Consider the following 27,794-nt stretch of genomic DNA (forward strand, 5'->3'; position numbering starts at 1 on the left):
AAGAAGGTAACAATTAAAAACCACTATATTCTTTAGCAATGTCTAAAGAATGTTAAGTAAGCAGTGTCTCAGAGATATTCGAGGCAGTTCTTGTGTATGATCTGAAAGTTAGACTTGTATTTTTATACTGGATAATAAATGATGATTTCCTTTTCACTCCCGCTTTCAAAAACTTTACTTTGTAACAAAAGTTCATATAGAGGATGACATCTTCATATATGTCAGTAATTCAGCTGCAATAGCTCAAGTTTCTCCTACCATAACAGTCAACTCTGGGGAATTAAGATCCTAACCTCCAACCAATTTTCAATGGCTCCTTAAAAATCCCAAGCCAAATGGGAAACAGGCCAGCATGTCAGGGTCTGATATCTGGAGGTCTCTTCTCTCTGAAACTTGCTGTAGGGATTATACATCTTCTAACACTGAAGTTTTTCTAGACCATATCTACCAAGCTTCTTTGTCAAAACTTGCAATTTGTAGTTCCAGACCATGATAGACAAAAACCCCATACATAACTTCCATGTATAAATTGATTACTGTTTACAATAGCTTTCAGTAAGAAGCTTTTACAAGTATGCTACATTTGGAGGCTGCAATAAAACAAGAATGTTTTTTTTTTATTTTTCAGGCAGATATGTCATTGAAGATGAAATAGTAAAAATGAGAAATTAATTACGCTGGTGTTTTCTCACTTAACAGGCTACTTACAAAAGACTGCCAGCAGGAACACTGAGTCAAACTAAACCAGTTAAGTAAAACATTTCTAGCAAACCTAAATTAATTTCCTTGTTCTTGGTGTGAATAGAACAAACGGATGTATAAAGAACTAAACTCAAGCAGAATAAGCAAACTGAACAGTAAGAACAATTTATTTCACTTCTGATTAAACAGCCTCTTTCTAACAAGAGCTCTCCATCAACAATTGAAAACAATATTGATCAGAATGAGGTTTCCATTATTCAGCTATCCTAAGATGGAGTTACAGACACCTTAATAGAAAATATTTTCTGCTAAGCCATTAAGCACTATTTGCTATGGGGAAAGCCATGAAGTAGCTAATAGACTGGGAAACTAACAGTTGGCAGGAAACAAGTAAGGATACCTGAAGAGAAGCAGCATAGCCTTTCCTGCTTCTGAGAAGTAGTGAGAAAAGCATTAAATTGAACTGTAAGAAGGAAAAAGTTGAAAAACACCTACCGTAAATGTGAGGGTCTTTCTCCATTTACTACCTGATAGAGACTCTTCAGTAATTTTTCATCCCAGTAGAGGTCACAAAACTTCTCACAAATTGTATCAGAGAACACACCAAAGTTAATTTCCTTTAAGTTTAAAATGAAGTTACCTTGTTTAAAAAAAAGAAACAAACAAAAAAAAGAGAAAAAAGACATTAATAACAATATTCTTACACGTCAATGATAATAATATACACAAGAACATGTACATACCCATACCAAAAACTTCAACTCCATTCTCTAGATAGCCGTCAAATGCAAACTCCTCTTGTATAAGATGAACCACTTCCTGTAGTAAAGTGTCACTTGTTCTGTTCTGCTGGGGCAGGACTTCAACATCAAAGAAATGAGAATTGTCTTGATTCACTGAGGTAGACAGTGTGTGTCCTTGTTCAGTGAAAATATTGTCTACACTAGTAGCACACTCAATTTCTTGGCAGTTGGTTTGAATAACTGTGTTATTTTTATCAAACTTGTTCTGTTTATTTGTAGTCTCACGGTTTTGCACTTTGCAAAGGGAGGCATCATTTTCTGTTTGCACACTCATTTTATAACCTGCCATAGTACTTGAAAGTAGCACTGGCAAACTATGATAGCAATCATAAGCAATTCTTGAACGAAGAGGTTTATTTGGTATTTGCTCCGATACAGCTAAATGTACTGGTACAAATGTCAAAACTCTTTTCCCTGAGTCCTGTTTGAGAATGATGTTATTTATATGAAGAAAACTGGGAGATGCAGGACAAGCTAAGGAGCTGGAAGGAACTTCAGCTAAAATGCTCTTCTCCTGTAGAATATGTGAGGAATTGGATGGTGGTGGTGATGTAACTATTGAAGTAAATGCATTGCCTGACTTCTGTTCTTCTGAAGATATCCGGGATGAGTAGCCTGGAACTTGTAAATCACACTCAGGTGTTTCAGCTGCAGTTTCAACAACATCTGTGTCCTCAGTAGCATAGCTCTTAGAGTCTTCTATATATCCTGATTTGTTGTGGTCCACGTGTTCTTCTTTTCTTGTCTCTTTCTTGAATTGCTCAGAAACTGGTGTGTGAATCTCTCTGAAAAGGAAGAAAAATTTTTGAGGACAATTCCAGTAGATTTAACAATGAAAGCTCAAGTTTAACTTATTCTACTTTAGGATATACTAACTTTGTTATATTTGCATTTTGTTGCAGAATAATAGGCTTAAAGTGAGTTGCAGGAGAGGTGAATGCAACAGGTAATGTAGCTTTTTCACAATTTAGAGAAATCTGGCATGGTACCGGTCCTTTAACTGCTACAAGTTTACTTTCGCTGGTAGTAGGTACAAATCCTAAAAATAGAAACACAGTTAGAAAGATGAACAATATGTAAAATATAAATGCAAGATAAATAACAATCAATTTAGATAGAAAAAAAAATTGTGTACCTGACTGAGAAAATCTTACATGAAGAACTGATCCAGAGGACACTGAAACAAAGTAAACATGTCAAAGAGTCTGGCTGCTTACCTAGACTTGACTCTGAAGGGTCCATTTCATGTCTTTCATTTTTAAATTCAAAAGCAATATGATCTTCAGAATAGATTACTTCTTCCTCAACAGCCTAAAAATAAAAATTGAAGTCCAAACCAAATTTATTAGCATCTCCTTTTTTAAAATTCTGCTCAGCACATTACTTCAAAAAAAACCCAACCCCCATACAAACCTAGAATCTCAAGATTTTCAATTTCTGTAATCTGCAAAGCAACAACCTAGTCATACCAAGGTGGAGAATTAAAACAAATGACACACAAAACTCTAAGGAATAGTAGAACTGTTTGGAAATCTTGATAACCCTCTCTGTTTCAAATCAGAACGTTCAGGTAACCAAAGTTTTGAATAAAGTTAATTCCACAGATTGACTGAACACTGTGTGCATTATACACACATCTGAAACATAACAGAACACAACAATTACATATTAATGTCTTCCGTTCTGATAAGAGGCGTGGTAAATGAAAGAGAGATTATGAAATTAAGTCACTGGTACTTCTTATTTCTGAGCTCTCATCCATGCAGATTGCAGAGTCAGGACACCAAAATCTGGTGAGTGATCACTCCAACAGCAAGAACTAGAGAAAAGCAATACTTAAAAACTACTGGAAAACTAGAAAAAGAAAAAAAGTCTAACTATACCTGCCAGAGGACAAAAATCTTCCTGGAATACAATTTACAGAATTAAATGAAAAACCATAGAGAATTAAAAAAGGTGGCACTCTTACCTTAAAGACCGTTTTACTCAACAATGCCAAAATATTTTTGCTGTTTATACCTTGCTCAAGTAAATAACGATTGCATGTCTAAAAAAAAAAAAAAAAAAAAAAATCATAATTTTCAGTCAGTAAATAAGTTTTCAATCAAGTTAGGTATTCTTGGACAAGGACAAAGTCAAGATAAACTGTCAGTTAGAAGTAATCTAAGTTTAGAAAGTCTTATCAACTTATTCCAAGTACCTTATTGACAATTTCAATATAAATTAAAAAGACATCCCTCTGTGTCCCTAGGGAGGTAACTTTAGAAACAAACCCCAAAGTGACTGGTTATCATTTAATTAGATATAAGTCTATTACCAAAATAAATTAATATTTTGATATTCAAATCACTAAAATGAGACTTTATACACAAATAAATTTCACATAGAATTGCTTAAATCTAGCAACCTTAATTGCATCAGCTAGAGAAGGTCTTTCTTCAGGGTTTTTCCTTGCCATATCCAGAAGAAGTTTTTTAAATTTTTTTGGCAATGCTAGTTTGTGACTTGGTGGAACACTGTATTTTGCAGCCATCCACAGAACTGCAGCAACACCATAAATGCAGACCTATTGGTATAACGTAAGAGACAGGAAAGATGTAAACAGACCAAAAAAAGCTTCCACTTCAAAACTAATTCCAGCAAATTACCCCAAAATTCCCCTCATTCACCACAAAAAAAGTAATGACTAGAGCTTCCAAAGTACAGATCATATTTGGCTTTTGAAGATGCTCATGAAAATCCCAGCTCATTTCAAAAACTAGCTGTTATGCATGCAGGGTCAATAATTGCAGCTAATTTTCTACTGTTGAAGCAACAGGCATAATTTGACTTATCCTTTGCCTATGAAAATTATTCAGGAAAAAAGTGTTTTTAGACCTATTTTAAAGAATTCCTGTCATGTAAAAGCTTAGATTGCTGCAAGCCTTAGAGTTCTACCATAAAACCTGGCCAGCCACAATTTACTTAAAAAAAGGTCATGATAATTCAGCAAGTAAATGGCACACAATAATTACAAGCTAGCCAGTAGAAGTCATATTTTACAGAGAAGATTACATCTAGAAGAAGAACGATGTACTGTATATTTATTTTAGCAATTATTTTGCTACCTGCAGCTAGGCCAATTGAAGTTGCCATGATGAGGGATCTTGAAAAGTACTTGATCATCACAAGCTTTCTTGTTTTAATTGAAGAATTACAATTTTCAGGCAGAGCCAGGTTTAGTCTACTTAATGCTTAGTTTACATATGTTAGCATGTACTACAAATGCAATTTTGACAAAGTAAAAGCATCATGCTTGTTCACTTTGCCTCTGAAAGATATTAAAAAGGCCCAAGGGACAGAAACCTAAGCACAGTACTAAATAATGTGGTCCTATAAAACAATGTTTTCTAGCACTCTTTTGAGCAAAGTCAACAGCAATGAATACAACGTAACAAGGAAGTTCACTATAAAGAAAATTACCTGTGAACCATTTGAACTGTTCAACAAAAGCTATTAATAGGTACAAAAATATCTGAAATAGGAGAAAGCAGCTCCACCAAAACAAATTTTCTTTCCCTTAGGCTCAGAATTCCAAGAGGTCAATGGGATCATAATTTTAACCTAAATTTATTTATTTGGGAAAAAATTGCCATCCAATCCAGCATATCCTTCAAAAAACTTCCTTTTACTGAGGTAGTATAGTGACTGGCACTACACAGTCTTGATTCCCATACCATAATTTTAACTAAATGTTCATAACAACCAAAAAGTTACACAAATATCAGGAAAAGGCAAAAAAAAAAGGTCAGCTTATTCTATATATAATGTTGTAGAAAAACAAGGAGAAAAGATTACTTCAGATTTTCTAAAGAATAAGAATGAAGCATAAAGACTTTAAGATTATTAATTTCTACTGTCTGGTGAAGCTGCTGTATTATATTTCAGGGTTAGTTTAAGCTTCTGAAGCCTCTGAAAAACCTGCACGTTGGATCAAAGCAGCTTAAGAAGAAAGAGAAACTTTTCTTTAAAGTTATATAAACATTTTCTAGTCACAGACTTTACAGAAAGTCAAACTCTGTCTTTAGATTTTTAATGAAGGCTTTTTTTTTTCTGATTCATGACTATTATGTCTAATTTTAAAGGACTAATGGAGTACAAGGTACATATTAGCTAACCTCTTTTGTTGTTACATAATAGAAAGGTACTGTAAATTCTGTTTTCCTAACTCAAGATCACTGTGGTACAGTTTGCAATTCAGATGCAGTTGCAGTGAAGACAAATACTGACCTGCTATTTATTAACATTTTTATTATCTTTGGTCTGAGAGCTCCTTATGGCTTATACCTATAGCAAAAAGCTCTAGGAAAACTGTATTGGTAAGAGACATAATTCATAGTGTTCCCATAGTAAAAATATGCTGATAGTGATATTTTTATCCAGTCTTCCAGCTGAGATTGTTGTTCGGGCTTTAGCCTAGACAATCTAACATACTGATCTTAGCATGACCTCCAGAATGTGAAAATATGACTTCAAAGTCTGTCTTACTGCTAACAAACTGAAAATAATTAAGCGTTACGGAAAACTATTGAATAACAGATTTTTGGCAGTTACTCCAACAATTTTGGAAGGCAAAATTATTTTTTAGAAGCAACTTATTTTATGGGAGATCAATATATAAAACCCCACAGATAACCAAGAAATATTGGGAGAAATAAGAAATATTATCAGAATCTTAGAAGAGTTTAGCTTTCTTCTTCAAGCAGCAACGGGATACAACTGTAGTTTGATAAAATGCATAGCAACCTACACAACCTACCACATTACCTTCTCAGCAACTACATCCTCCTCTTCAATTTCAGGAGCTAAATAAAATATATCACAAGATTCTAAATGAGAAAAGAAACCAGAAACAAAAGGTAAGATAGTTGCTTTCTTATCCACTCCCCCACAAAAGAAATAAAAGCAGAGCATGCAATGTATTAATTTACCTTCAGCTTTTGGAGCAGCAAAGAGGATATTTCCATAGCAGCCAATCAGCACAGTGTCCAAACATAAGACCACTGCAAAACAAGCCACAAAAGGGCAAGGCATAATAAATATCTGTACTTGTAACTATTTGATACTAATAAAAATAAACAATTTAAAAAATAATTTGCAATGTCAGCAATTACCCTACAATAAATGATGCTTTAAATAACACTAATGCTAGAACAGGCACCATCCAATAAAGAGACAGTAGATGCATAATCATCCAAAGCAATTCTTGCAGAACAAAGACAAGAAAGTAAAACAAAATGGGATTACATTAAATAAAAGGGCTTAGAATACTGGAAGTTTATTCTCTTTCTATCCAGCATTGAAAAGGAAGGCCAAGAACGGAACAAAAGAAAAAAAGAAATACGACAGCTAGATGTACTCTAGTCTTCTCACAAGGTACCAATAAAAGATGTTCAATTTATCCTAAGGGTTTAATCCCTCCTCTCTTCCCTCCTCCAACCCCATCAAAATACAGGGTCATTCTCTGGAGACAGCTGAGACATATGTGGCTAGATCCAGAACTCATCTAGGTGGGACAGGATATGGAGTCCAGTTTTGCACAAATAGTTATAATCACACACACTCTTCCACTGAGGCAGTATTACATAGATTGGTATTTGCAAGATAAGGCCTTGAAATTTTCCATAGTTAGGAAAGAAATAACTGACTTCTAAAACTCTTTTAAATGATCTGAGGTCTTCAGGAACTTAACATTAAGGTCATGAGATCATGTTATATAAATTCAATGATGAAAAACTTGTGGTAAGACTGTCTATCTGTTTGATATCTTCAAAGCACACTGTAGTTTAACATGTTTCAATATATTAAGCCAATTGGCTAGCAATGTAGTCCTGCCTTTGCAGACTACCATCAAATATGCAGGTTTCGTAATAAAAACAGGAAAATAGATTCTAACATTAAATTAGATGAGGTTAAAACATTAAACTTATTAATTATTAAATAAAATATTAGAGGTTTAAGAGTAAAACAAATATTAATTTATTATTAAATAATAAATTGAAGAGATCTAAGAGAGAAAAATAAAGTAAGAAAAAAGGGAAATAATCCTTTTGCTTTTGTAGTTACCTGTACAAAACACATTTAAAGCCATTAAATTGTTCATTATGCTTAATGTAAATAAAGGCTTGCCTACTACCTTCAATAATATTTAAGTTGGACCTGAACTGTCTGTCTTGAAAAGCAAAGCTTTCCTGAACAGGAACCTTTATTAGTTATTTCTGCAGAGGCAGCTCCCCTGAGAACTCCTCATGCTCACTCTCTTTGCTTCTCAAGAGTTAACGCCTCTGGCCCTGAATCTGCAACACAGTTCACGAAAACAAGATCTCGAGGTGTTCAGTACAACACGAGAATTCTCATCTGGCTTCTCCAAAGTGCCCGTGAAAAACATGTAAGCAACATCCTCTGATAAGAGGAGATGAAATAAGTAAAGCCTCAATGGAGGGTACAAACAACTTTTGTAGCAGGATTGAATTAAAAAATACAGGAAGAGGCTAGATTTGGGGTATGTTTTCTTACCCAGATAATTCCTGCTTAGGATAATGAAAAAAGTGTAATCAAGGAAGGATCTGGAGGAAAAGGCTGTCTAAGTGAATAAATAGTAAATAATCCAGCTTGTTCCACATTTCCTATATTTAACTATGACTCACCAGCTACCAATCTTACTGTATTAGTGCTAAGGCAAAGGATATTTTAACAAACACTTTATATGATATCAGCTTCACTTTTGATACGTTAATATTATTCAAAAGGAATGCCGAGAGAACTTTATGTTTGTGTGTGTGGGCACTGAAGTAGTAACACCACTGTAAGTCATTCCACAATGCACAATTACTCTCAGAACAGGCAGAGAATCCTCTGGCAGAAATATTCTAAATCTGAAAACAATATTAAACTTCAAGGTAGCTTTATTTGTCAAATATGGAATTTTAAGTAAGATGCCTTCCATTTAGTGGTTTATATCATTATGCTCACTTCTACAGACTACATAAGATTCAGATCACAACTCAGTCTTTAGTATTTTGAAGACTTATGCATTCTGACTTATGCATGTAAGTACAGTAACAGAGGCTGGCTAGGCATATTAAATTAGAATCTGAGCCATTACGTGCAGTTATTTGAAACCTTCACAAACATTAGGAACATGTTATGAGGCTGAAATAATCTTTCTGTTGTAAGGCATATCAAATACTTAGTTTTAAGGGTGGCATTGCTTAAAGTGCTCAGAAATCTCCATTTATGGCCATTTTCCTTTTTAACAGTTTTACATCATAAAAGATAAAATAGCTGAAGCTGAAAAGCAAAGAGATGCAGTAAGCTTTCTGCACCTTACTAGCCAATTGTTTATATTCCGTTACAGACTTCAAACTCATCCCTATCCAAACTCTCAAAAGCAGGCTTTTTAAATCAAGAAAAAGAAAAGGCAGGGAGGTGGTGGTGGGAACCTCTGCTCTGTTTATCAGAACTGCTGAAGATTTATTATTACTATAAGCTAAACCAACATTCAGAATGCCTATGGAAATTCAGGATGATCTTCTCCCAAGTCACATACAACATATTCCAATTCTGTCAAAGGACAGTTCCCTGTATCTCTCTCAGAAGTTGAATTCTGGTAATTCTTCTATACACTGACGCATAGGGAATGTGGAAGGAGTAATGTCATGACAAGACCCTGACAAAGGGTTTTAGAATGTCAAACTGACAAAGCCCTCTATTGTCAAAAATACATCAGGAATCATTTGTCACAAAGAAATCCAGGCAAGAGAGGAAATAGTATGTTTACATATATATAAAACTTATTTCCTCCTGCTTTCAAGATACAAGTCCCAAGTGCTTTTCTTAAAAGTCACAGTACAGTTTCTCCATCCCCAAAATGTCTAAACACAAAATTTGTTTCACTGCTTAAAGTCATAAAGGTTTGTTTCCTCTGCAAAAGCCACCAAAACTCAGAATAAAGAGAAAAGACGACAATCTTCTATATATGGAAGAAGACTCCAAATTGAGTAAAAATTCTAAGTCACAATTTGAGAGTGAAGTTATAAATATCACCTGTTATTTTTTCTGCATGCAAAATGAAAGTTGAGATATTTTGCATCAACAGAATAAAGAAAACATTAATAAAGTGAACGTAACTAAGCAAATATTTTAGGATAATTAAGCTATACCTGGATAATCTTTGCAAGTCTGCAGAGTACATAAACACTCGTGACATAACGCCCAGAGTTCATGGTCTTTCAGAGGTTTACCATACCAGGACAACAGGAGTTTTAGAGAGATCCACTGAAAAAGAGTGAGGATGCATAAAGTTATTAAAAATTATCACAAACCAAAAATATTTACTGGTGCAATGAAAGAGCAAATCCTAATATACAACACATTCACCTAAAAAGCATTAAGAAAAGGTATTTATTGCACTTGCCAGTAATGAACTAATAACACTTCTTACTGGAAAAGCATTGCACAGTTAGCTGTACAGATGAACCAGTAGTTTCTTAATTGCGTAACAAAAGTGTAATTCAAGTGAGATTTCAGCAAGAATAGAAGTGTTTCAGGAAAAGTGAGCTGTTTGGAAGCTTTTCTTATCATACTAAGGAAAGATGCTTTTAGAATGTCAAAGATTACACATAATTATAGGGACATCACCTAGACTTAAAAACATAAAAATCCAAATGATAACCACCAACAAAAAAATTCCCACATTCAAATCCTGATTTACCCTGACAGTTGCATTACAAGTCTTACCTTAAAGATTTCATCAACATCTCTTGTTCTTCTGTGAAAGACGTTAACAATATTGACAGAATTAATGACAAGTTTATTTGAAGTCCAAGCACATTGTTCAGTTTTTAATCACTGGCTGCTCAATTTGTAGTAACAGCACTTGTTTTTCTGGCTATCAATTTAGCTTTGGATACCTGGCATAATACCTTAATGTGACAAAGATACTGCTCCCTGGAAACTTACTGTTCTTCAGAGAATCCATGTTTTACATTCTGCGATTTTTTTTTTTGCGGGTGAATATAGGAACTTGACACTGATAGTACTGCACAGGTACCTTCCCATTCAAGCTGTGCTAATAGAGATTATCACTACTAGTGGCTCTCGACATCAGCTGGACTTTACTATCTCCATTCATCTACCAAAGGAATAATAAAAAACTCACTGTAGGCAGAAACCTCTGGGTTACAGCAGACCCATTCAACTATTCTAAAAAAAAGCACAGCACATTTTCTGTTGCATATGCAGCCCTAAGATAGTAAACTATCTGTAAACGGCAACTTTAGGTCATGTTGGGGAAAAGAACTACCAGAAGCAATTCAGGATTAACTCTGGCAAAAAAAACCAAAACAAAACTGGAGCACAGGAGACAGAAACAAAAATTAAAACCTCTGAACTGTTCCGTTGTTTTTATGAACACCTTTATATCCCAATCAATGTTTGTAAAATCTGAATAGTATTAGGGTCTCTATCACACACAATGGTAGTACATCATTACGTTTGACAAATCAGTCTCTGCGCTGTCATTTATTGCAGTCAACTTTTCATGATTCTGGCTATGAAACACCCTTTAGTGAGGCGCTATTTGGATTTTATCGTAAAATATGTAACAAACAGATTACTGCATTAACTTTCATCAAGATCAACAAACAGAAATAGCTTCCCTGTGATCTACGGGGAGGAGAAAAAGAACCACATTAATTTCTGTAGCTGAAACTTTGTTGAAAATTTAATTTTTACCAGAAGACCTTCTCAAGGAACATAATACTTTGGGCTCATACTGTTTAAATATTCCTTGAAGGTGAACCAGATGAATTATAAATTTTCAACAAGATGTGCCAGCAAACACACCTTTTGATTTACTTAGAATGTTTTATATTCTGCCTACTTCCAACACACATAAAACCAAATTTGGTGCTTTTATTCTCCTATCCTCCATTACGGCACATCGCAAAAATCAGTAACTTCAGCATAGACAGATCTGAAGCCAGGTAATAAGGTTAATCTTAACTCTCAAATTTTGCTATATCCTGGAGTGCAAAATTCTTTCAATAATGTGTTCCTTCATTATATCTAGAAAAGTAAACTCTTGAATTGTCTGATAAAAACCCATGAGCTACACAGCAGGATGGAAAAGGTCAGATAGTCAAAATAATGAATTAGTTTAGAGAACATTCAAAATAGAGCTTCATACTGTTGATTGATTACTATCCCTGATCAGTGCTGTGCTCCTCCCTCCATAGCATCCTGGTTCTCACATGCCTCAAATGTCTTTGCTCACAGACACTTCACAATTAAAGAAGCAGCCAAATCTTCAAATTCACCCTGCACAGCTGACACAAGTCGAAAGAAATCAGAAGAGAAATTCCACAGATTGACTAGAACATTAAGAAGGTTTTGGGATTTGGGAATATTTTTGTAATATGTACACACCACTGCCACGTTTCCCTGTAAGAGAATCCCTCCTTTTGAAGTTTATGTTCCTAGAGGCTCTAAAATCTGCAGTAGAGAAAGATGGACTTCCTCTATCGCATATACAATTCACCTCTCACTTCAGGAGGTGGTGATGAATGGCTAGCAAGGGGAGGAAGAATCTCTCACTAAACTGGAGACTGAAGTTAGTTGTACAGCAGAAAGCTGAAAGGTATTTCTCATCACTTCTGGGATATCCAAGCTCTCTAGAGGAAGAAAGAAATGACAGAAAGAGATTTAAGCACAGCAGGAAAGTAGGAATAAACCCTGAGAGCAGCAGCAAAAGTTTATGATAAGAAAGTGTCAATGACAGATAACAAAATAGAAGATGAAAAGGCACCAGAAAGTGTAATTCTATTTCAGAAGAAAAACAGATGTAGGAAAAGCAAATCTTAGCAGAAGTAAGAATCACTGCCATCCACAGGATGGTCAAATTAACCCGAGTCAGGAAAAAAAAAAAGATGCAGTCTGGTTACAGATTGGTGAACTTTATTTAAATGTATACTCTCATTGTTTCTCTCTGGCAAGCATCCCAAAGAAAGACTAAACTTCAAATATTAATATTGCTAGCTAGTATTCATATGCTAGTTGTTCTCCTGTGATACTAATAACTAACTGCATTGCTACTGTCTCTTACTATAATTCAAGTCTCTCCCCACCTTGACCATATAAAAAGATTATTTTTATTCCTGAAAAGAATACCTAAGAAGGTCATTATTCTAGTGTCCTAATTATTCCAAATGCTCACCTTCCTATACCAGAAAGAAAGAATTCTGGAAGAATTCATCTGAAGACTGAGGGTTCAGACCTGCTGGGGACTTGCCCTTCTAACACCTTGTAAAAGTTATCCAATATAGTCAAGGTACATGATAAGACATGTTTCATCACACATTCACATCTGTGATGAAACACACATGCAGTCTGGTTAAAATAGTTTCCCAAGGAAAAATAATACACTTCTCAACCTGAGGTTACGAGGCAATTATTATTTAAGCCTCAAAGCTTAAATAAAGGTATTTCATGCAATGCACCTCATACCTTACCTTTAAGGTATTTAACGTTATATACCTCAAAGGTATTTAACGTTATATACCTCAAAGTTATTTAACACAACGGCACATTCAAATTCCACTGAACTTGTTTATGTTTTGGTAAACATTTAAGTGTCAAACTCCCTTACTTAGGCATCTGTCTCAGGTTTAGTTGTTTTGTTTTGTTTTTTAACATGCAAGTCTCTGATTCATGGCTATTACTATTTCCTACAACTTCAAAAAAACCCCACTCAACCACCAAGAAAAGAAAAGCTGAAGTGCTGGAAAACATGATTAAAATTTTTAGTAAAACTGCCTGTAGCATGCATTGTTTCTTAAGCATCTACTCAGACATTTTAGCAAAGCAAGCTCAACAACCGTTCAGCATCCATAAGGCCTCAAGTCCACTTCAATTAAAGCATTAACATTATTTTAATACTGATATAAAATATTTATTCATATATTATCACCAGTGAAACTGCACCAATGAGCAAACAAAATTATAATCCAGTGCCTCTTCCTGAATTTTTTTCCTCATGTTCTAAAAGGGACCTTTCCATAACAGAAATTATATAACCCAGTTTAAAATAAGAAAACGTTTTTCACAGCACAGAAATTTTGACAGAAAATATGAAAAAGCCACATGATTGATTATTGCCTACAGCTACATACTGGTGACATTTTGTTTTATGCCAAAAAGATTGCATTTTATACCTCACTTGTTGAAAAAGTGATGTGTTTTTTTCAGTGTTGCAAAGATCATTTAACAGATCAGATCTTCTATTTCATTGTTGGTACCAGAATTGTAAAACCAAACTTTTCAAAGCATTCAGACTATGCCAACATACTATATTTTATGAACATAATGCCAGCATATTTTAAACAGCCAAAGCAAGTAACATTTAAATTATTCTTTTTCTTAATAAGCACTATTCTGGGAATAGACAACTCTTCTTTCCTTCAAATGTTATTTTCCCAGTGTTCAAGTGTCATTCTCTAGCTACATGGCTTTTCCCTTCTCTCATGCTTGACTGGGTATGAATGACCAACAGAAAACAAATGTGTATATGCCAGGTTCCCGTTAACCCTTCCCATGTAAAGGCCATAGTATTTGAATCGCAGAGAAACATTTAAAAGCATTAGAGATGAGACACACCTGATTGGAATGAAATTGGTTAGAGAAATAAAAGATCCCCACTCAAACTTGAAGTGAAAAATATTTATTTATGGCATGCAAAACTATAAAAATTATTAGGAAAACCCTCACAAGATACATTGCAGTAGCCAGACAAAAGCAAGCAAGTATTTTTAGTAATGCTTACTAGCAGTAAAGCACACAACATTAAGAAGCAGTGCGGGAGTATTAGAAAAATATTGTCCACTGGAGAAGTATTATTGACAGGTAAGAAAAACTGTCTGTTCTCCAGAGTAGACAAGGTTGATCTTCAACCAGATGGGTCTGGTATTGCACTTTCTCTAAAGAACAAGAAATGTTTGAAGAGATGCTAGAGATACTATTCTAAAAGCTCTATTTGCTGCAATCATGCTTATCTGTTATAGAAAACTAGTGAAAGAGCAGTGCTGTAAATCTGAGGTGTTTTCCATTTAGCCCAGAAGACAGATATCACATTAGTTGGGGCTTCACACTTTTTATGCATTTGCAGTAAACGAAGAAAATCTCAGACTCAAGTTTTAGGTTCTTAAAAAAAAAAACCCAAACATTTTTAGGTATTTGGTAAAATTCTGGCACAGAAAAATGAAAGGGAACTTGAAAGTGTACAGAGACATTAGTTGTAATTTTTTCAAATAAGTGATAGCACAGTATGGCTTCATTTTTGCAGTTGTCAGGAGGTAAGACAGAGGCAGAAACAGCTATGTTTCAGAAGGCTGAGGAATAAAACCTGTTTTCCAGAAGAGCAAAAAGAAGCTGAAAAGATTGAAAAAAAAAACCTCACCCCCTTCTCTAAGAAGACTTATAATAGAGTCTGCCATACAGTTCAATGACTACTGAAAATGAATGACCCTCCTTCAGAAAACAAACAAACAAAGATTACCAGGCTGGAAGCTCAGCATTTCTGGGAACATTCAGCCATTTCAGAAACCTAGGTGTTGCTCACAGATGTTGATGTATTTAAATGCTTTTTCTCCCTACAGCAGTTAAATAATCAGAGTTGGTGGGGTTTTTTGTTTGGTTGGTTTTTTTGGTTTTTTTTGGTGTTTTTTTGTTGTTGTGGTTTTTTGTTTTTTTTTTTTTTTTTTTTAGAACAACTTAAGATTTTAATAAGTTCTAAAAAGCATAATATTTTTGTGTGGCAGAACCTGAACATTTACTGGAATTGATTATTAAAAAAAGAAAACAGAGCATGAGTCTATCAAACCCTTCTTCTACTGAAAACACAGCTATAAAACTCTGGTTTCATAGACAACAACCACCCTGCTGTCTTCATTTCAGATCATATCTATTACAACACTGCTTATTAGGGTAACTGAATAACAGTTACCTTTCCTAATTCACTGATTGTCCTGTGAATTCAGCGCAAGCAGGATAACCTCACTTCTACTACGAGCCTACTTATTTGGAAGAATGAAATTCTGTTCAGGCTGAAAGAACACTTTATTTAAATTGATGATGAAGTATTTGAAGAAAAAGAGGGTTTCAGAAGAATGGTAGAATAACCCAAAAACATATTTTGGTTTACTTTTCTGTGTGCCAATCTCAAGCGCTGTTGCAGGAAAAGCAAATAGGACTTTTGTTACAGCTTTTAAACCATGCAAGAATTTTGGGAAACTATAATTCTGAGGAAGATTATTTTCTTGAAAGTATCTTCATGTACCCAGACTTAAACTGTTGTCCTGATAAGCCAGTAAGGACAGAATATAGGTCTTATTTCAACAGATTTTTTTCCTCCTTAAAGAAGAATTCCTATCAATACACTCAATTTATGTTCTTAAGTGATGGATTCACCACATCTCTCCAGTTAACACAGAGGCTTAAGTAAGCCCACTTCCACCTCAAGGCAAGTGACTTAAGTGTGGTACCTTTATTTCTTGGAACGAAAAAATAAAAACCAACAAAAAAAAGAAACAACCCACAAAACAAAAAAACAACAAACCAGCTGTAGTGGTTTTATCATGGTCTGATGGCCTCATCTTAGCCATCCTCTCCATGACAAATAACACGCAAATTCCTAGGTTTATACAGTCTAGCCAAAAAAAAAATTTATAAAACCTCCATTCAGAAAAAAGAGATTTGCACATAAGATGAAAGTCAGTTGTTTCTGTTGCTTGAATGCTAAGACATATCTAGATTTCTGTATACTAACAAGCTTTCTCAAAAGAAGTCCATGACTGAAATTGCTACGCTCCTTGTTAGAAATACAAGCACATCTACCAAATAAAGCAGGTTCATGTAAATCCAGAGTAACAAATGACATAGCAAAAGCAGAGGACTTTGCAATGATTATAAATCTGGTATTTGCACTCTCTTCTGAATATGTAAGGTTGCATAGTCCAGAGCAGGAAGGAGAGGGGAAAAAAAAAAAAAAAAGTGTCTACAATAAATGGATCTTTTCCCAGAGCCTGGAGAATGGACCTACAGGATTTAAAAAACTAAATAAAGGACTCAATATGCATACAATGAGAAACTCCCTCAGAGAGCAAAACCATGCCATGTGGTACTTATCCATATTTACTATCCTCCTGCACTATGAATTTAATAAGTGCATGTTACTGAGGGGAGAAGAGACAGGAAAGGGAAAAAACCAGTTAGAACAGAATCTTCAATATTGCATTATTTTTTTTAGCTATGATGAACCAAAGGATCTTTACACACTTGACAGTCCTAGGTTACTACTCCAGTGGAGGTGTTTGGGCAAGGTGAAAAGAGGGATGGATGCAGACTGAAAATAACCCTAGATGCCACTGTAAGGGATGGCTGGAAGACTGGCTACTAGGCAAGCATAACAAGGCTGAGTTGTCAGTAGACAAGTAAGGAAAAACCCAATATCTTCACCTAAGCATAATTTCTGGAAATGAAATGTGTGAAGTTTGTGCTGCTTGTTTTTATCAAGTCACAGCAAGGCTGGAGAAGCATCAGCCATCCCGCATTTTTAGCCAGCAGCTCTCCTGTCACATGGATTGTTTACATCTGAGTGTGGCATAAGAGAAAGCCATCTAGTCAGAGACCAAACTTGTCCACCCTGAAAATATGTAATTTGAGCAGAAAAGAGACCATACTACACTACCAACAAATTCTAGTAGACTAATATCAGCTCTCCCTCTTCTTATTTGGCTATTTATAAAGATGAAATGCTCGAGACAACATATCCATTGTATTGTGCACATATTTGAACTCTATCATGAGATATACATAACACACACAGAGGCAGTACTTTAAGAACACAGAACAGATACAGCATATGTACAATTATCAAAAACTTAAATGCACACGTAGATTAAAAAAAAATGGAGTTTTTTCATCTCCCAAAGCAGACGGGATATTGCCATTGATTTCAATGAGGTCAAGTTTACAGTCAGGAACTCTGCAATTTTCATAAGCACCTGGGAAGCCCACTGCAAATTAGTGAACTTTATGCACTGGCAGTAATGTAGAGTTAAAAATCTACATATGCTTTGGTAATGTTCTCTTACAAATGTAGTCAACCATTAAGTATGCTGCTCTAACACACTAGCGAGAATACTCCAGTTGTAAAAAAAAAAATAAATTTAAAATGAAAGTTGATTTTGCAATAGCGTAAATTTCACTGTAGCACTTTACTTTTAAAGAGGAAAAAAGGATCACTATGTTTCCAATATTAACTCTTAAAGTGTGCAGACTAAAAAAATTTGATTTACCAGGATGCTAAAGGGGGCAAGGGGGGAAGCAATCACACAGTATTTAACTCATTTCATCACCACATAAGTGACTACAGCAACTGTATAATGAAGACTTTATTTTTACTACCTGCTCATTACTTTTGATTTCTGACCCTCTGTCTCCACAAAGATTATCTTCATTATTGTTTGCGCTCATCGCACCGTTGCTTAATTCTGGAGACCTAATTAGGTTTGATCCATATCTGTTCCCACTGGGTTTTTTCGTTAACACTGAAGCCATCTTGTTAAAATGTGGTAAAGAATTTTCGTTTGACCCTTGGAAAGTTTCAGAGGAGTCTTCCAACGCCATGTAATTGTCTAGCATTTTTGCTCCAGCAATTGATTGATTTGGGCCTTTTAGCATACCAGCTGTATTTGGCATTTCAGAGGTAGCATCAGGACAGTCTTCTTTGTGATCAGATGAAGCAAAACCTATCTTTTTATCATTAATAAATGACATATGTTCTTCCAGATTCATGCCAGACACCTGTGTGCATACACACAGAGCTTCTAAATGAAGATCATTTACCTGGTGATTCTTTGGTTCTATTTTTGGTGGACTACTAATAGCAAATGAATTCAGATTTCCCTTTGAAAAAGCAACCTCATTATTATTGTCTAGAGGTAGTGACTCTTGTGCTAGCAAGTGGTTTGTCCTAGCTAGTGGTCCACTGTTGGTTACAGAAGTAAAAAAGTTATATGCATCTGCAGGTTCAAGTGGTAGCTTTGGAAAAGTTTTAATTTTTCTCAAAGAACCTTTCTTAAAAATGCCATCTCTCTCCAGGTCAATAACACATGATTTTATATCCAAAGCAACACTAGCAAAACTGTCAGTATGCACTGCACGCTTGTCCTCTTCTTCGCTCTTTGTAGCTTGAGTTGCAAGTTGAGAATGTTGAGTTTTCTCATTATCCAGATCAATTTGCATTTCCTTTAAACCACTTTCTCTGCCAGTCACCATAGTAACTACAGAAGAGTCCTTATGACAGGTAGCTGTCACATCTTCCACTGCAGACGAATCACCTGCTATGTTGTTTTTCTCATTTGAATATAATTTAGTTCCCGAACTTCTCTGACACATTCTTCCCTTCCACATGTTATCACAGACATCTAGATACAAAAAAACCAGATGCTTATATTAAATGTGTACTTAAACCTTCTAATCTCTCCTAGTAAATCTTTATATTGCTTTTTCTGCCACTGCTGTTACACATCTTCAGTATGTTATGCAAACTAATTATTTCTGGACAAGTCACTTTTAATCATAAAGAACACTTTAAATATAATAATGATGTTCATTAAGAGTTGTATGTCCCCTGCTCCCCACCCCGAATCCACAAATATTTAATAATGACTTTTTGATATCTAGAAAGGAACCTGTAACAGGAAGTACACAAACATAGTATTTTAAAAATCATTAAATATGTCAGGCAATCTAAAATTCTAGACTAAATACATTTTAAGGTTACCTTGAGAAGCACCAAATGATTCAATTGAAAGAACCCTTCTTCCAACAGCAGACAGGCTTCGACAAATATTACTTGATGAAGCAATCTTCAGTTTTTCTTCACATAATGACAAAATGCTCTAGAGAAAATTAGTGTTAAATACTAATTTAATAATGAAAAATTTGTGAATTTTGACTAAAGTGAATTATGTTAACTCAGTACATCTGAATTTATACATCTGAATATATGCTACATTGGAGGTCTTTGTTGCACTGTTCATTATACTGTGTGTTTCTATTACGTGGATGAATTAATTTCTTTTTTTTTTACCATGGGCTATCATGAAATTATTTAATATAGTTCAAGTTCTAGCCTACAGTTAGAACACTTAGAAAAACTGATAAAAATTAATAATCTTAAATGTTATCCTTCATGAATAACATACTGAAAATGTAAAAAGCTAGAGTGAAGACGATTTTTTTAAACAGCCAGTGATCCCCTTGAATTGAGTGACATAGGCAGGATGATGAATGTTTTTATTACCAAAATTACATTAAAAGTAAATCCTGAATCTTTTAAAAACTGCAAAATACAAATACCTAGAAAGCACTATTCCCAATTAGAGAAAGCAATCATTATCAGATCATAAGAAGAAACAGTATTATACATCTCTCATCTGTAGCCTGAGCATCATTTGATGGCATTAGCACTGGTCTCACACACAATTAACTACAGACATTAACACATTTAAAAAACTGTCACCATGGGCAGGAAGTAGAAGAGAGCTGCCTCTCCAAATGTGTCCCACTGTTTCCTCAGTAACTGTTCCTAGATAAACACTGATGAGATTTCATACAGCTCTAAGGAGCTGCTCCCCATTAACGTGCTCAACTGCACTTCTGCTGTTTTGAGTGGAAGGAAGAAAATGGCTCTGTTGGTTCATATATCAGATTGAGGAAGGACAGGAAAAAGTGAGACACATATCCAGCTGTGCTGGAGTCTAGTGAAAAGCCTAGAAAAGTCTATGGGTTTTCCCTCCATACAGCTCCCTCCACTCCTTTCCACTCAAGAAAGGGTCCAGTGGAAAAGGAATGGAAAAGAAAACAGTCACAAAGCAACCTTCATATATTACCCCAGACCAGCCCTGACCCACTCTATTTTTGGGCTGATGTAAGTAGTCAGCAATAGCTTTCAAGGACTACAGACCAACTGGAGATGAGCAATCCCTTTCCTGACTATGCTTGAAAGTAAACAAATAGAAATGCAGGAGTTGATCAAGTAGGCTCTATGTCAGGAATGGTCTCCTGCCTGGGCAGTCCTCAACCAGGGAGCCAATATTATTTGCTTTATAAAAATGAATCTATCCATCCTTCTGTTGCAGCACTCTTTCTGCGAACTATTGTTTATAGGTGCTATGCCATTTAGAATATACACTATCAGCTCAGAAAAAAAAAAAAAAAAAGAACAGAAAAATGGATAGCACTATTCTGAAGTAGAAGAACTGAACCCAAGAGAAGTCACATTTGGACAACTTATTTTCTGGCTACAGTCTGAAAGTCTGCAAAAAAAATTCATTAAAGCTAAACTTTCACATATCAATGTCAAATAACACTGTATTAGGTAACCAACATTTAGAACTTAAATTCTTTGAAAAGATCATCTTGAAAAATCCTATATATCTTCAAATTCTTTCTAAAAATTAAAGGTAAAATAAGAGGCTAAATGGAATAAAATACAAAGCCAATTAAGATATCTAATCAAATACTACTAAACATTTATACATTTACAGAAAAACTGGTTAGTAGCAATGCTTTGAACAACACTGCTTTGAACATGCCAAGGAACGGAGGTTTCCTGGGGCCATGGCTCCCTCCATCCCCTTCTTAAATGCAATACAAGCATCAGTCGAGGCACCATACAAATTTCACAGCAAAACACCTGTGCTCTTCTAACAACTCTCTCTCTCTCTGTAAACTAAATATTAAATGGGAAGAAACAGTTAATGAGAAAATTTAGATCCAAAAGTGTATTCACCCATCTTCTTAAAAATCAAATCACCGTGAAATATTTACATCTGCTTTTCAGGTTGTATCTCCATTAGAGTAGGAAGAAAGAACTACTGCCAAGTCTGGGAAAACTTCAGCTTTCTTGCAAAATTGAGCATATTACTCTCGATCTCTCTATTAATAAGCACACATACAGAAACATTTTTGTCACTTTTTTAAACAGAAAATTACGTAGGGCTGTTTTACCTCAATATCTGGCCTATATTCAGGATTCTCTTCTTGCATTTGTTCCAGCAGAGTATTCAGATCTTGCCCAAATTCTGATTCTGTCTCAGGTTCTACTATATACTCTATTGCTGCTTTCAACGTTGCACCCAAAGAATAGATGTGTGCCTGCATGAAGTTTAAAAAAAAAAGGTATTAAATATGCTACCAATTCTCTCTCTCCTGCCAAAAATCTTTGAGAACACAAGGGATACAGCTTACATTGTTTTCATTTTTAACTTACAAGGTAACAGTTCACTAAAAAGTTGGTTTAATTTAAACAGGAGGAATAAAATGGGCTTCAGTCCTGCTTTGGGGGATATGCTTGTTGCAAACAAAAAGAAATAACCCTGTGGGGTCCAGGTAGAACCCTTTTTCTTCCTCACCAATAATCAGCATTACAATTGTTCATCAGGTACAGTTAAATATAAAACTCAGCCCCCTGTGTGTGTCCAAGTAATATTTAAGTTAGAAGCATGCTGGGAGATTGAAGTGGCATTCCTCTTAGCAGAAGAAAAAAAAAAAATAGTTTGACAAAAAACTTTATATATAGCAGTATTTTATAAGTGCTCTCAAGCACAAAGAAAGCAAGCAGAAACAATACAGCATAATATTACTTGTCTCTGAACACACTTATGAAAGAATTTTAAGAAATACTCCATGTTTGCCACCTCTGCTTCTCTTAAAGCCCACAACCTTGTGATGAGCTCCAATAAAAGTGGAGGTGAGCTAACAACTTTCTCAAATCTAGTGCTAATGCATTAGATTTGCCATACAACATAGCTACATCTTAATTTTAGAAGTTTTCTGCTTCTTCAAAAAAAAAAAAAAAAAAGGAGACCTTTTCAGATCTGCTTTAGTAGTACTGGTACTTTATCCATGATGGTTTGAATTTTATTTTTAAGTTCCATTCAGAGAACATAGTTCAGTAAAATTTATAACCCAGATTGTAAGTCTAAGTTTATGCAAACATTTCAATGGCAATGCAGTACAGCCAGGAATGCAAGTGTACTGAACACTGCCCTCTCAGGTTTACAAATACATACATAAATAAAAGAATGATCAGATTTGTACATTAAATCTGGTTGTACTAATGCATTTGCTATATGCTTTACTATTTTTCATCGTAGAAAGAAGACTGACTCTTAAGGTCAAAAGTAATTTCTTTCCTCTGCCCCCCACCAATTTTCTCATTAAGGTGTATTATTGTCTCTAAATTGTATGAATGTTCTGCAGGTATGCATATATATTTACTTTCTAGTGGGGCAGGGCACCTCCACGAAGGGGAGTGCAACACTGCCTCATTAGGAAGCTGTGCGTGTGTGTGAGCACATAGCTTGGACAGTTCCACTTCTCCCCCCTCCTCCATGTACCCACCAAATGAAGAAAGTATAAACTAGTGCTGACTGCTGGATCTAAAGTCTTAATTTACCCTTAGGACACATCAAGATTAGGACAAAGGTCAGAAAAACAAACCATATGTCATCTGATCTAAAAAGAAAAGATCAAAACATTTTTTTGCAAAGCAGTAATTTCAGTCTCAAGTTCTACACTATTATACAACTTCACCATTAAGCAGAAGAGTTAACTGAAGACTTTTGTTTTTCTTTTGAGAATCTCAGAGGAACTCAGACAGGAACTGTTATGATTTTAATTTTCATTTAGCAGAAGGATGAATGCTGTTCATCTATTCCAAGAGTAAAGGTTACTTCCCCACCACCCCATTCCTTCACGACATTAAGCTACTACAACCCACTTAGTGGCAGTAGCCCTACTGAACTACACTGTTCGCAGACTGGCATGATTTTTTTTTTTTGGTACAATCAACCAGACTATATTGGCAAAAGGATATGAAACTATGAAGCCTGAGCAAATAATCCACTAACAAGGTGATGGGAAGACAGTTATTTATTCTTTATTTCCTGAAGTTACCACTACTCCCACTCATACTTATTTCAGCTGCAGAAAATGAACTCCACCGAGCACTAACAGAGTTACTCACGAAGGAAGTACAACTCCTACTAATAAATGTTTAGAGGATGATGGTCTTACAGTCCACACAAGTTAACTTGCTATAAAACTAACTAGGTATAAATTAACACCTTTCTAAGCCTGCCCAAGACTGAAGGCCAGTAACTGCCTGAAAAAAAAATAATCTAGATTTATTAACCAAAATTCCTTCCCCAACATCCAAGAATTTATGAAGATGGTTTTAAGTCTTTTTTCTGCAGACCATTTCATAAGCTCTTGAACAGTGAAGAGGAAGTGTATAGAACTTATTCCTTTACTTTGATATTAAATACTCTGTTTCAGTGAGCTATGTCATTTTGCATTTCTCAATGGACAGTATAACAGAAAACTCAACATAAAGTTAAAAAAGAACAAGGAAACAAAGACAAACTCTTAAAAATATAATACAGCTCTCTTTAAAGAACTTTTTGTATAAATGTCACATCATACTGTGGTAGTTTAATATACTCGATATTAGTAAGTTTTCCATGTATTTGATATCATCTGCAACAAGCGACATCACCTCTGTTCCACAAATTGACCTTAATAAAGAAAGAAATTAATCACTCCTCTAAGAACTGGAAAAAATAATAACGTACAAGTTATGTATGCACACTACACAGACCAAGCAATGTCAGAATACCAGATGAAATAATGCCATATAGTGTGGGGATACCTTGGAATTCAGAAGGTACTTCTGAACAGAATAACCAATTTCATCCTCCCTATACCACTCCTAACATCAGGAATGGGTAGAAGAATTGCTTTATTAGGAAAATTTGCTTTTAGACTCTAACATCCACTATAAAATTGACACCAAGCTTCACTGATGATACTTTAAAGATAATATATTGCTTATGTGCCTTTATGTCATGTGGCAAAAGTAAACAACACATCACATTTGTACTCTATCAGCAAATCTTGCACTTCTATTTATTCAGTATAGTGTTCTATTTATAGAAATGCTAATGTTAACAAAGGCAGCAGCAGCAAAAAAAAATTAATCTACTTATTCTTTCTTGGGGAAGAAAAAAAAAAAAAAGGAAAAAGCAACTAAGACTCCGCCTCCAGAAATAGATAATGTTGTAACACATGGCATGTCCTTAACAATTCACATCAAGAGGCGGGCTGTAGGCACGAAGTAAGAATTAAAAACAGTTTACCTCAAATTGTCAACTTACTTGACATATTTCTTTTCTCTGTTTGGCATTTAGCAAACAGAATACTTGTGGGAAACTGAGTGAACTAGAATACAGATGGAAGAGATTCTTGTTCCTGCCTCCTCTTTTTTTTGTTCAGTTCAAAAGTGGTATTTTGCATGTGTCTACAAGCGTCACTTTCGAGGCTATTTTACCATTTGGACATTACTTGTATGTTTAAGCCTCTCCAAGAGATGTGTGTGATTCCTCAGCATCTGGTTTCATTTACAGAATGTAGTGTCTATTCCAAATACACAGTGCATAAAAATAAACAGGAGTTTATCTAGTCTTCTCTCAGTAAGAAATTTATAAGAAATAAAGTATTTCTTATAATACAGAAGAGTAAGAAAGCATATTTGAATATAATCTCATTATATACAATTCAAATACCAATTCCAAAATGACAGAAAGATGAGGAACTTTACTTTGAGGGAACAAAAAATTTGCCCTTTGACAAATTTTCTTCATCCACATGAAGATGGACATGGACATTATAGGACACAGGAATCAGAACGGCAGAGCAACGTATTGCTTCATTGCACTTTTTCCAATTAATATGTTCTGTTCACTGTGGAGTATGACTCATATTCCCTAGTCTGCCTTTAAAAGCACAGATCTTTGAGATGCAAGCAGACAGGCTTCCACTCCCTCCATTTTGCTGTTCTGTTTTAAAGTTCACTGCATCTTTTCTTGTACAAGAGAAAGGCCAGTCTCATACTGAATAAAGAAAGAATTTCTTTCCCCGCACAGAAAACTGTTCTGTTGAGATACTTCCTTTCCTCTGACACCCAGGAAAGCCAGTTTTGAAGATGGCCACTTCAGTCATCATAGCTTGTAATTAATTTCTTATGTCAAAACATTTATTGAGACCTTCAACATCTTTTCCAACTTGAAACTTTCTTTAACGTAAATCCCCTTTTTATCTTCCCCCTCTCCCAGCTCCCCGAACACCACCACTGCCACTCCCACAAGAAAAAGGAGAAAGTAAGTATAGCTATTTAATTCATTTCCTGAGTTGCCAGAAACATGGTTAATATGTAAGGTATTCCAACGTAACCTTAAGTCTCCCGTCTAAATTGGAGCAACGAGAAAAGGAGTTTGTGATTATCCACTAGGTGGGGCGTTACCCAAGTTTATGCATCAAATCTGCTTCTACTTACCACACTGTTAAGTCTTAGGAAGAAAACTTCACTTTCTGGGAAAGGAGAGCAAGATGGTAAATGCAATAAATAAAGCCAATTCAAAAGTATAAAACATCTAATGCTCACTAGAAGGGACTGCTCTGAATGAAAACACTCTCACAATTAAGCTAAGGTTTTTTTAGTATGTTATAAGGAGTGTAACAAATAAATAAGTAAGGGCAAACAGCTTTTCTTCTTCTCCTGGAAGACAAGCAAAAAGTGGTACTGTATTGGTAGTTAGGAATTTTCTTAAAGAATTAAGAGGGTTTTTTTCCCTTAGTTTCTAAAAAAAAAAACAACCCACCTGTTTGTTTTAAATCTAGCTAAGGAGAACAGTTTTTGAATTACAGGAACTTCTGCATTACAGGATAACAATATTAATAGCTGATAAATAGCATTCATTTCAAGAAAGATCCAAAAGAAAAAAAAAAACAAACCAACCTCTTCACAATTCCTAAAGAGACTTTTAAGCTAAAGACTAAGTATAGCTTGTTACAAAAAATACACAGGCCGTGCTGGCCAGACTGTTATACAGCATCAGCTTTAAAAAGGATGGGGGAAAGGTAGGAAGTCATATTAGAAAACTGGATCTCCAGATTTGGTCTTAGAGAGTACACCTACTCTTAGCCCACAGTTAGCAAACGTAACAAGAATCGTAGGTAAAATCATAATTGCATGCATCACTGGGAAGGCCATCATGGAAATAACGTGCCCTTTAAAAATCAAAATGGCAACACGAAGAAAAGATGTTTGAGAAAAGTCACAAGTATGATTTGAGGTCCTGAAAGTCTTCCTTTCAGCAACAGCCTAAGGGAGCTGACGTATTTCAAAGAAAAATTTGAAGGTCACAATCATACAAGTAGCTTCAAATCAAGATAACTTCTAATATAAGAGTGTTTTCCAAGACACAACGCGGAGGGGGGGGGGGGAATGAAAACCATAAAAAAAAAATCAAAAGGTCAAGATACTACATATTTTTAAAATCTTCAGGCTAAGTACTTACCAAGGGAGAGGACAGCTTCTGCCATCATGTTAAAATTTTATATCATGAGTGAAATATATTCAAAAAGGCTTCTGTCAGTTCCAGTCAAAAGTTACTTGGCTTGCTGCATGCCATTTTATGACCATTTAACACTATAGGAAGTGAAATCAGAGAACAGTAATGATCCGCTCTAGTTTTAAAATCTGAAAATGAAAAGATCATGAGAGGAAGTAAAAGCTCCAAGCCTACACACAGAGTGTGACAGAGGCTCTGTTGTATTACTGCTTGGCAGGGATAAAGAACTAAGCTTCTATAGGAACTCATACTTGCAGACAAACACTACAGAAAAAAGCTGACAAAAGAGCTTTTGAATAGTGACTGCATAAGCATTTAGCATATTGCAATTACAAATAATGACCATTTACATTTTGTATTGAGATTTCACTGAGTTCAGAAATGTAGGTCTTCAGCAGAACTGAAAAGACAGACCATAATAGAACTAATGCTTCCCGTAAAATATTTCTGACTAAATGATAAGCTACGGGAATAGTGTAATACAATTCTTGGTTTTGACATTCATAGCTGGCCATTATTTTACCTTGCAGTTTTTTCTTTTTTTTATTGAGATTGCTGCACATATATAGATGCTTCCACCCTTTCACAATTCAAAGCATTTAAAGGTTCCATAAATGAAAGCTTCAGTGTTGTTATAAAACTCAAAGTTTTATAAACAAATTCAAGCTAATGCTTGAGAAAATTACTATTGGGAGAAAACTTTTAATATCTA

At 35.1% G+C, this 27,794-nt stretch overlaps 1 protein-coding gene across 1 annotated transcript in view; it reads right to left on the minus strand.

Moving 5' to 3' along the window:
- Positions 1–27,794, minus strand: part of KNDC1 (kinase non-catalytic C-lobe domain containing 1) — a 67,528-nt gene that overhangs the window by 19,501 nt on the left and 20,233 nt on the right. Inside the window, exons 4-15 of the mRNA XM_068399366.1 lie at positions 21,618–21,764; positions 19,387–19,504; positions 18,006–19,027; positions 9,707–9,821; positions 6,476–6,547; positions 6,312–6,373; positions 3,913–4,071; positions 3,475–3,552; positions 2,723–2,816; positions 2,382–2,544; positions 1,446–2,290; positions 1,198–1,342 (exon numbers count right to left, since the gene is read on the minus strand). Of these exons, the coding sequence (XP_068255467.1) occupies positions 1,198–1,342; positions 1,446–2,290; positions 2,382–2,544; positions 2,723–2,816; positions 3,475–3,552; positions 3,913–4,071; positions 6,312–6,373; positions 6,476–6,547; positions 9,707–9,821; positions 18,006–19,027; positions 19,387–19,504; positions 21,618–21,764 (3,020 nt within the window). The remainder of the gene's footprint in view (positions 1–1,197; positions 1,343–1,445; positions 2,291–2,381; positions 2,545–2,722; positions 2,817–3,474; positions 3,553–3,912; positions 4,072–6,311; positions 6,374–6,475; positions 6,548–9,706; positions 9,822–18,005; positions 19,028–19,386; positions 19,505–21,617; positions 21,765–27,794) is intronic.

Source organism: Nyctibius grandis, chromosome 4 (assembly GCF_013368605.1).
Source record: "Nyctibius grandis isolate bNycGra1 chromosome 4, bNycGra1.pri, whole genome shotgun sequence".
Lineage (NCBI taxonomy): Eukaryota > Metazoa > Chordata > Aves > Nyctibiiformes > Nyctibiidae > Nyctibius > Nyctibius grandis.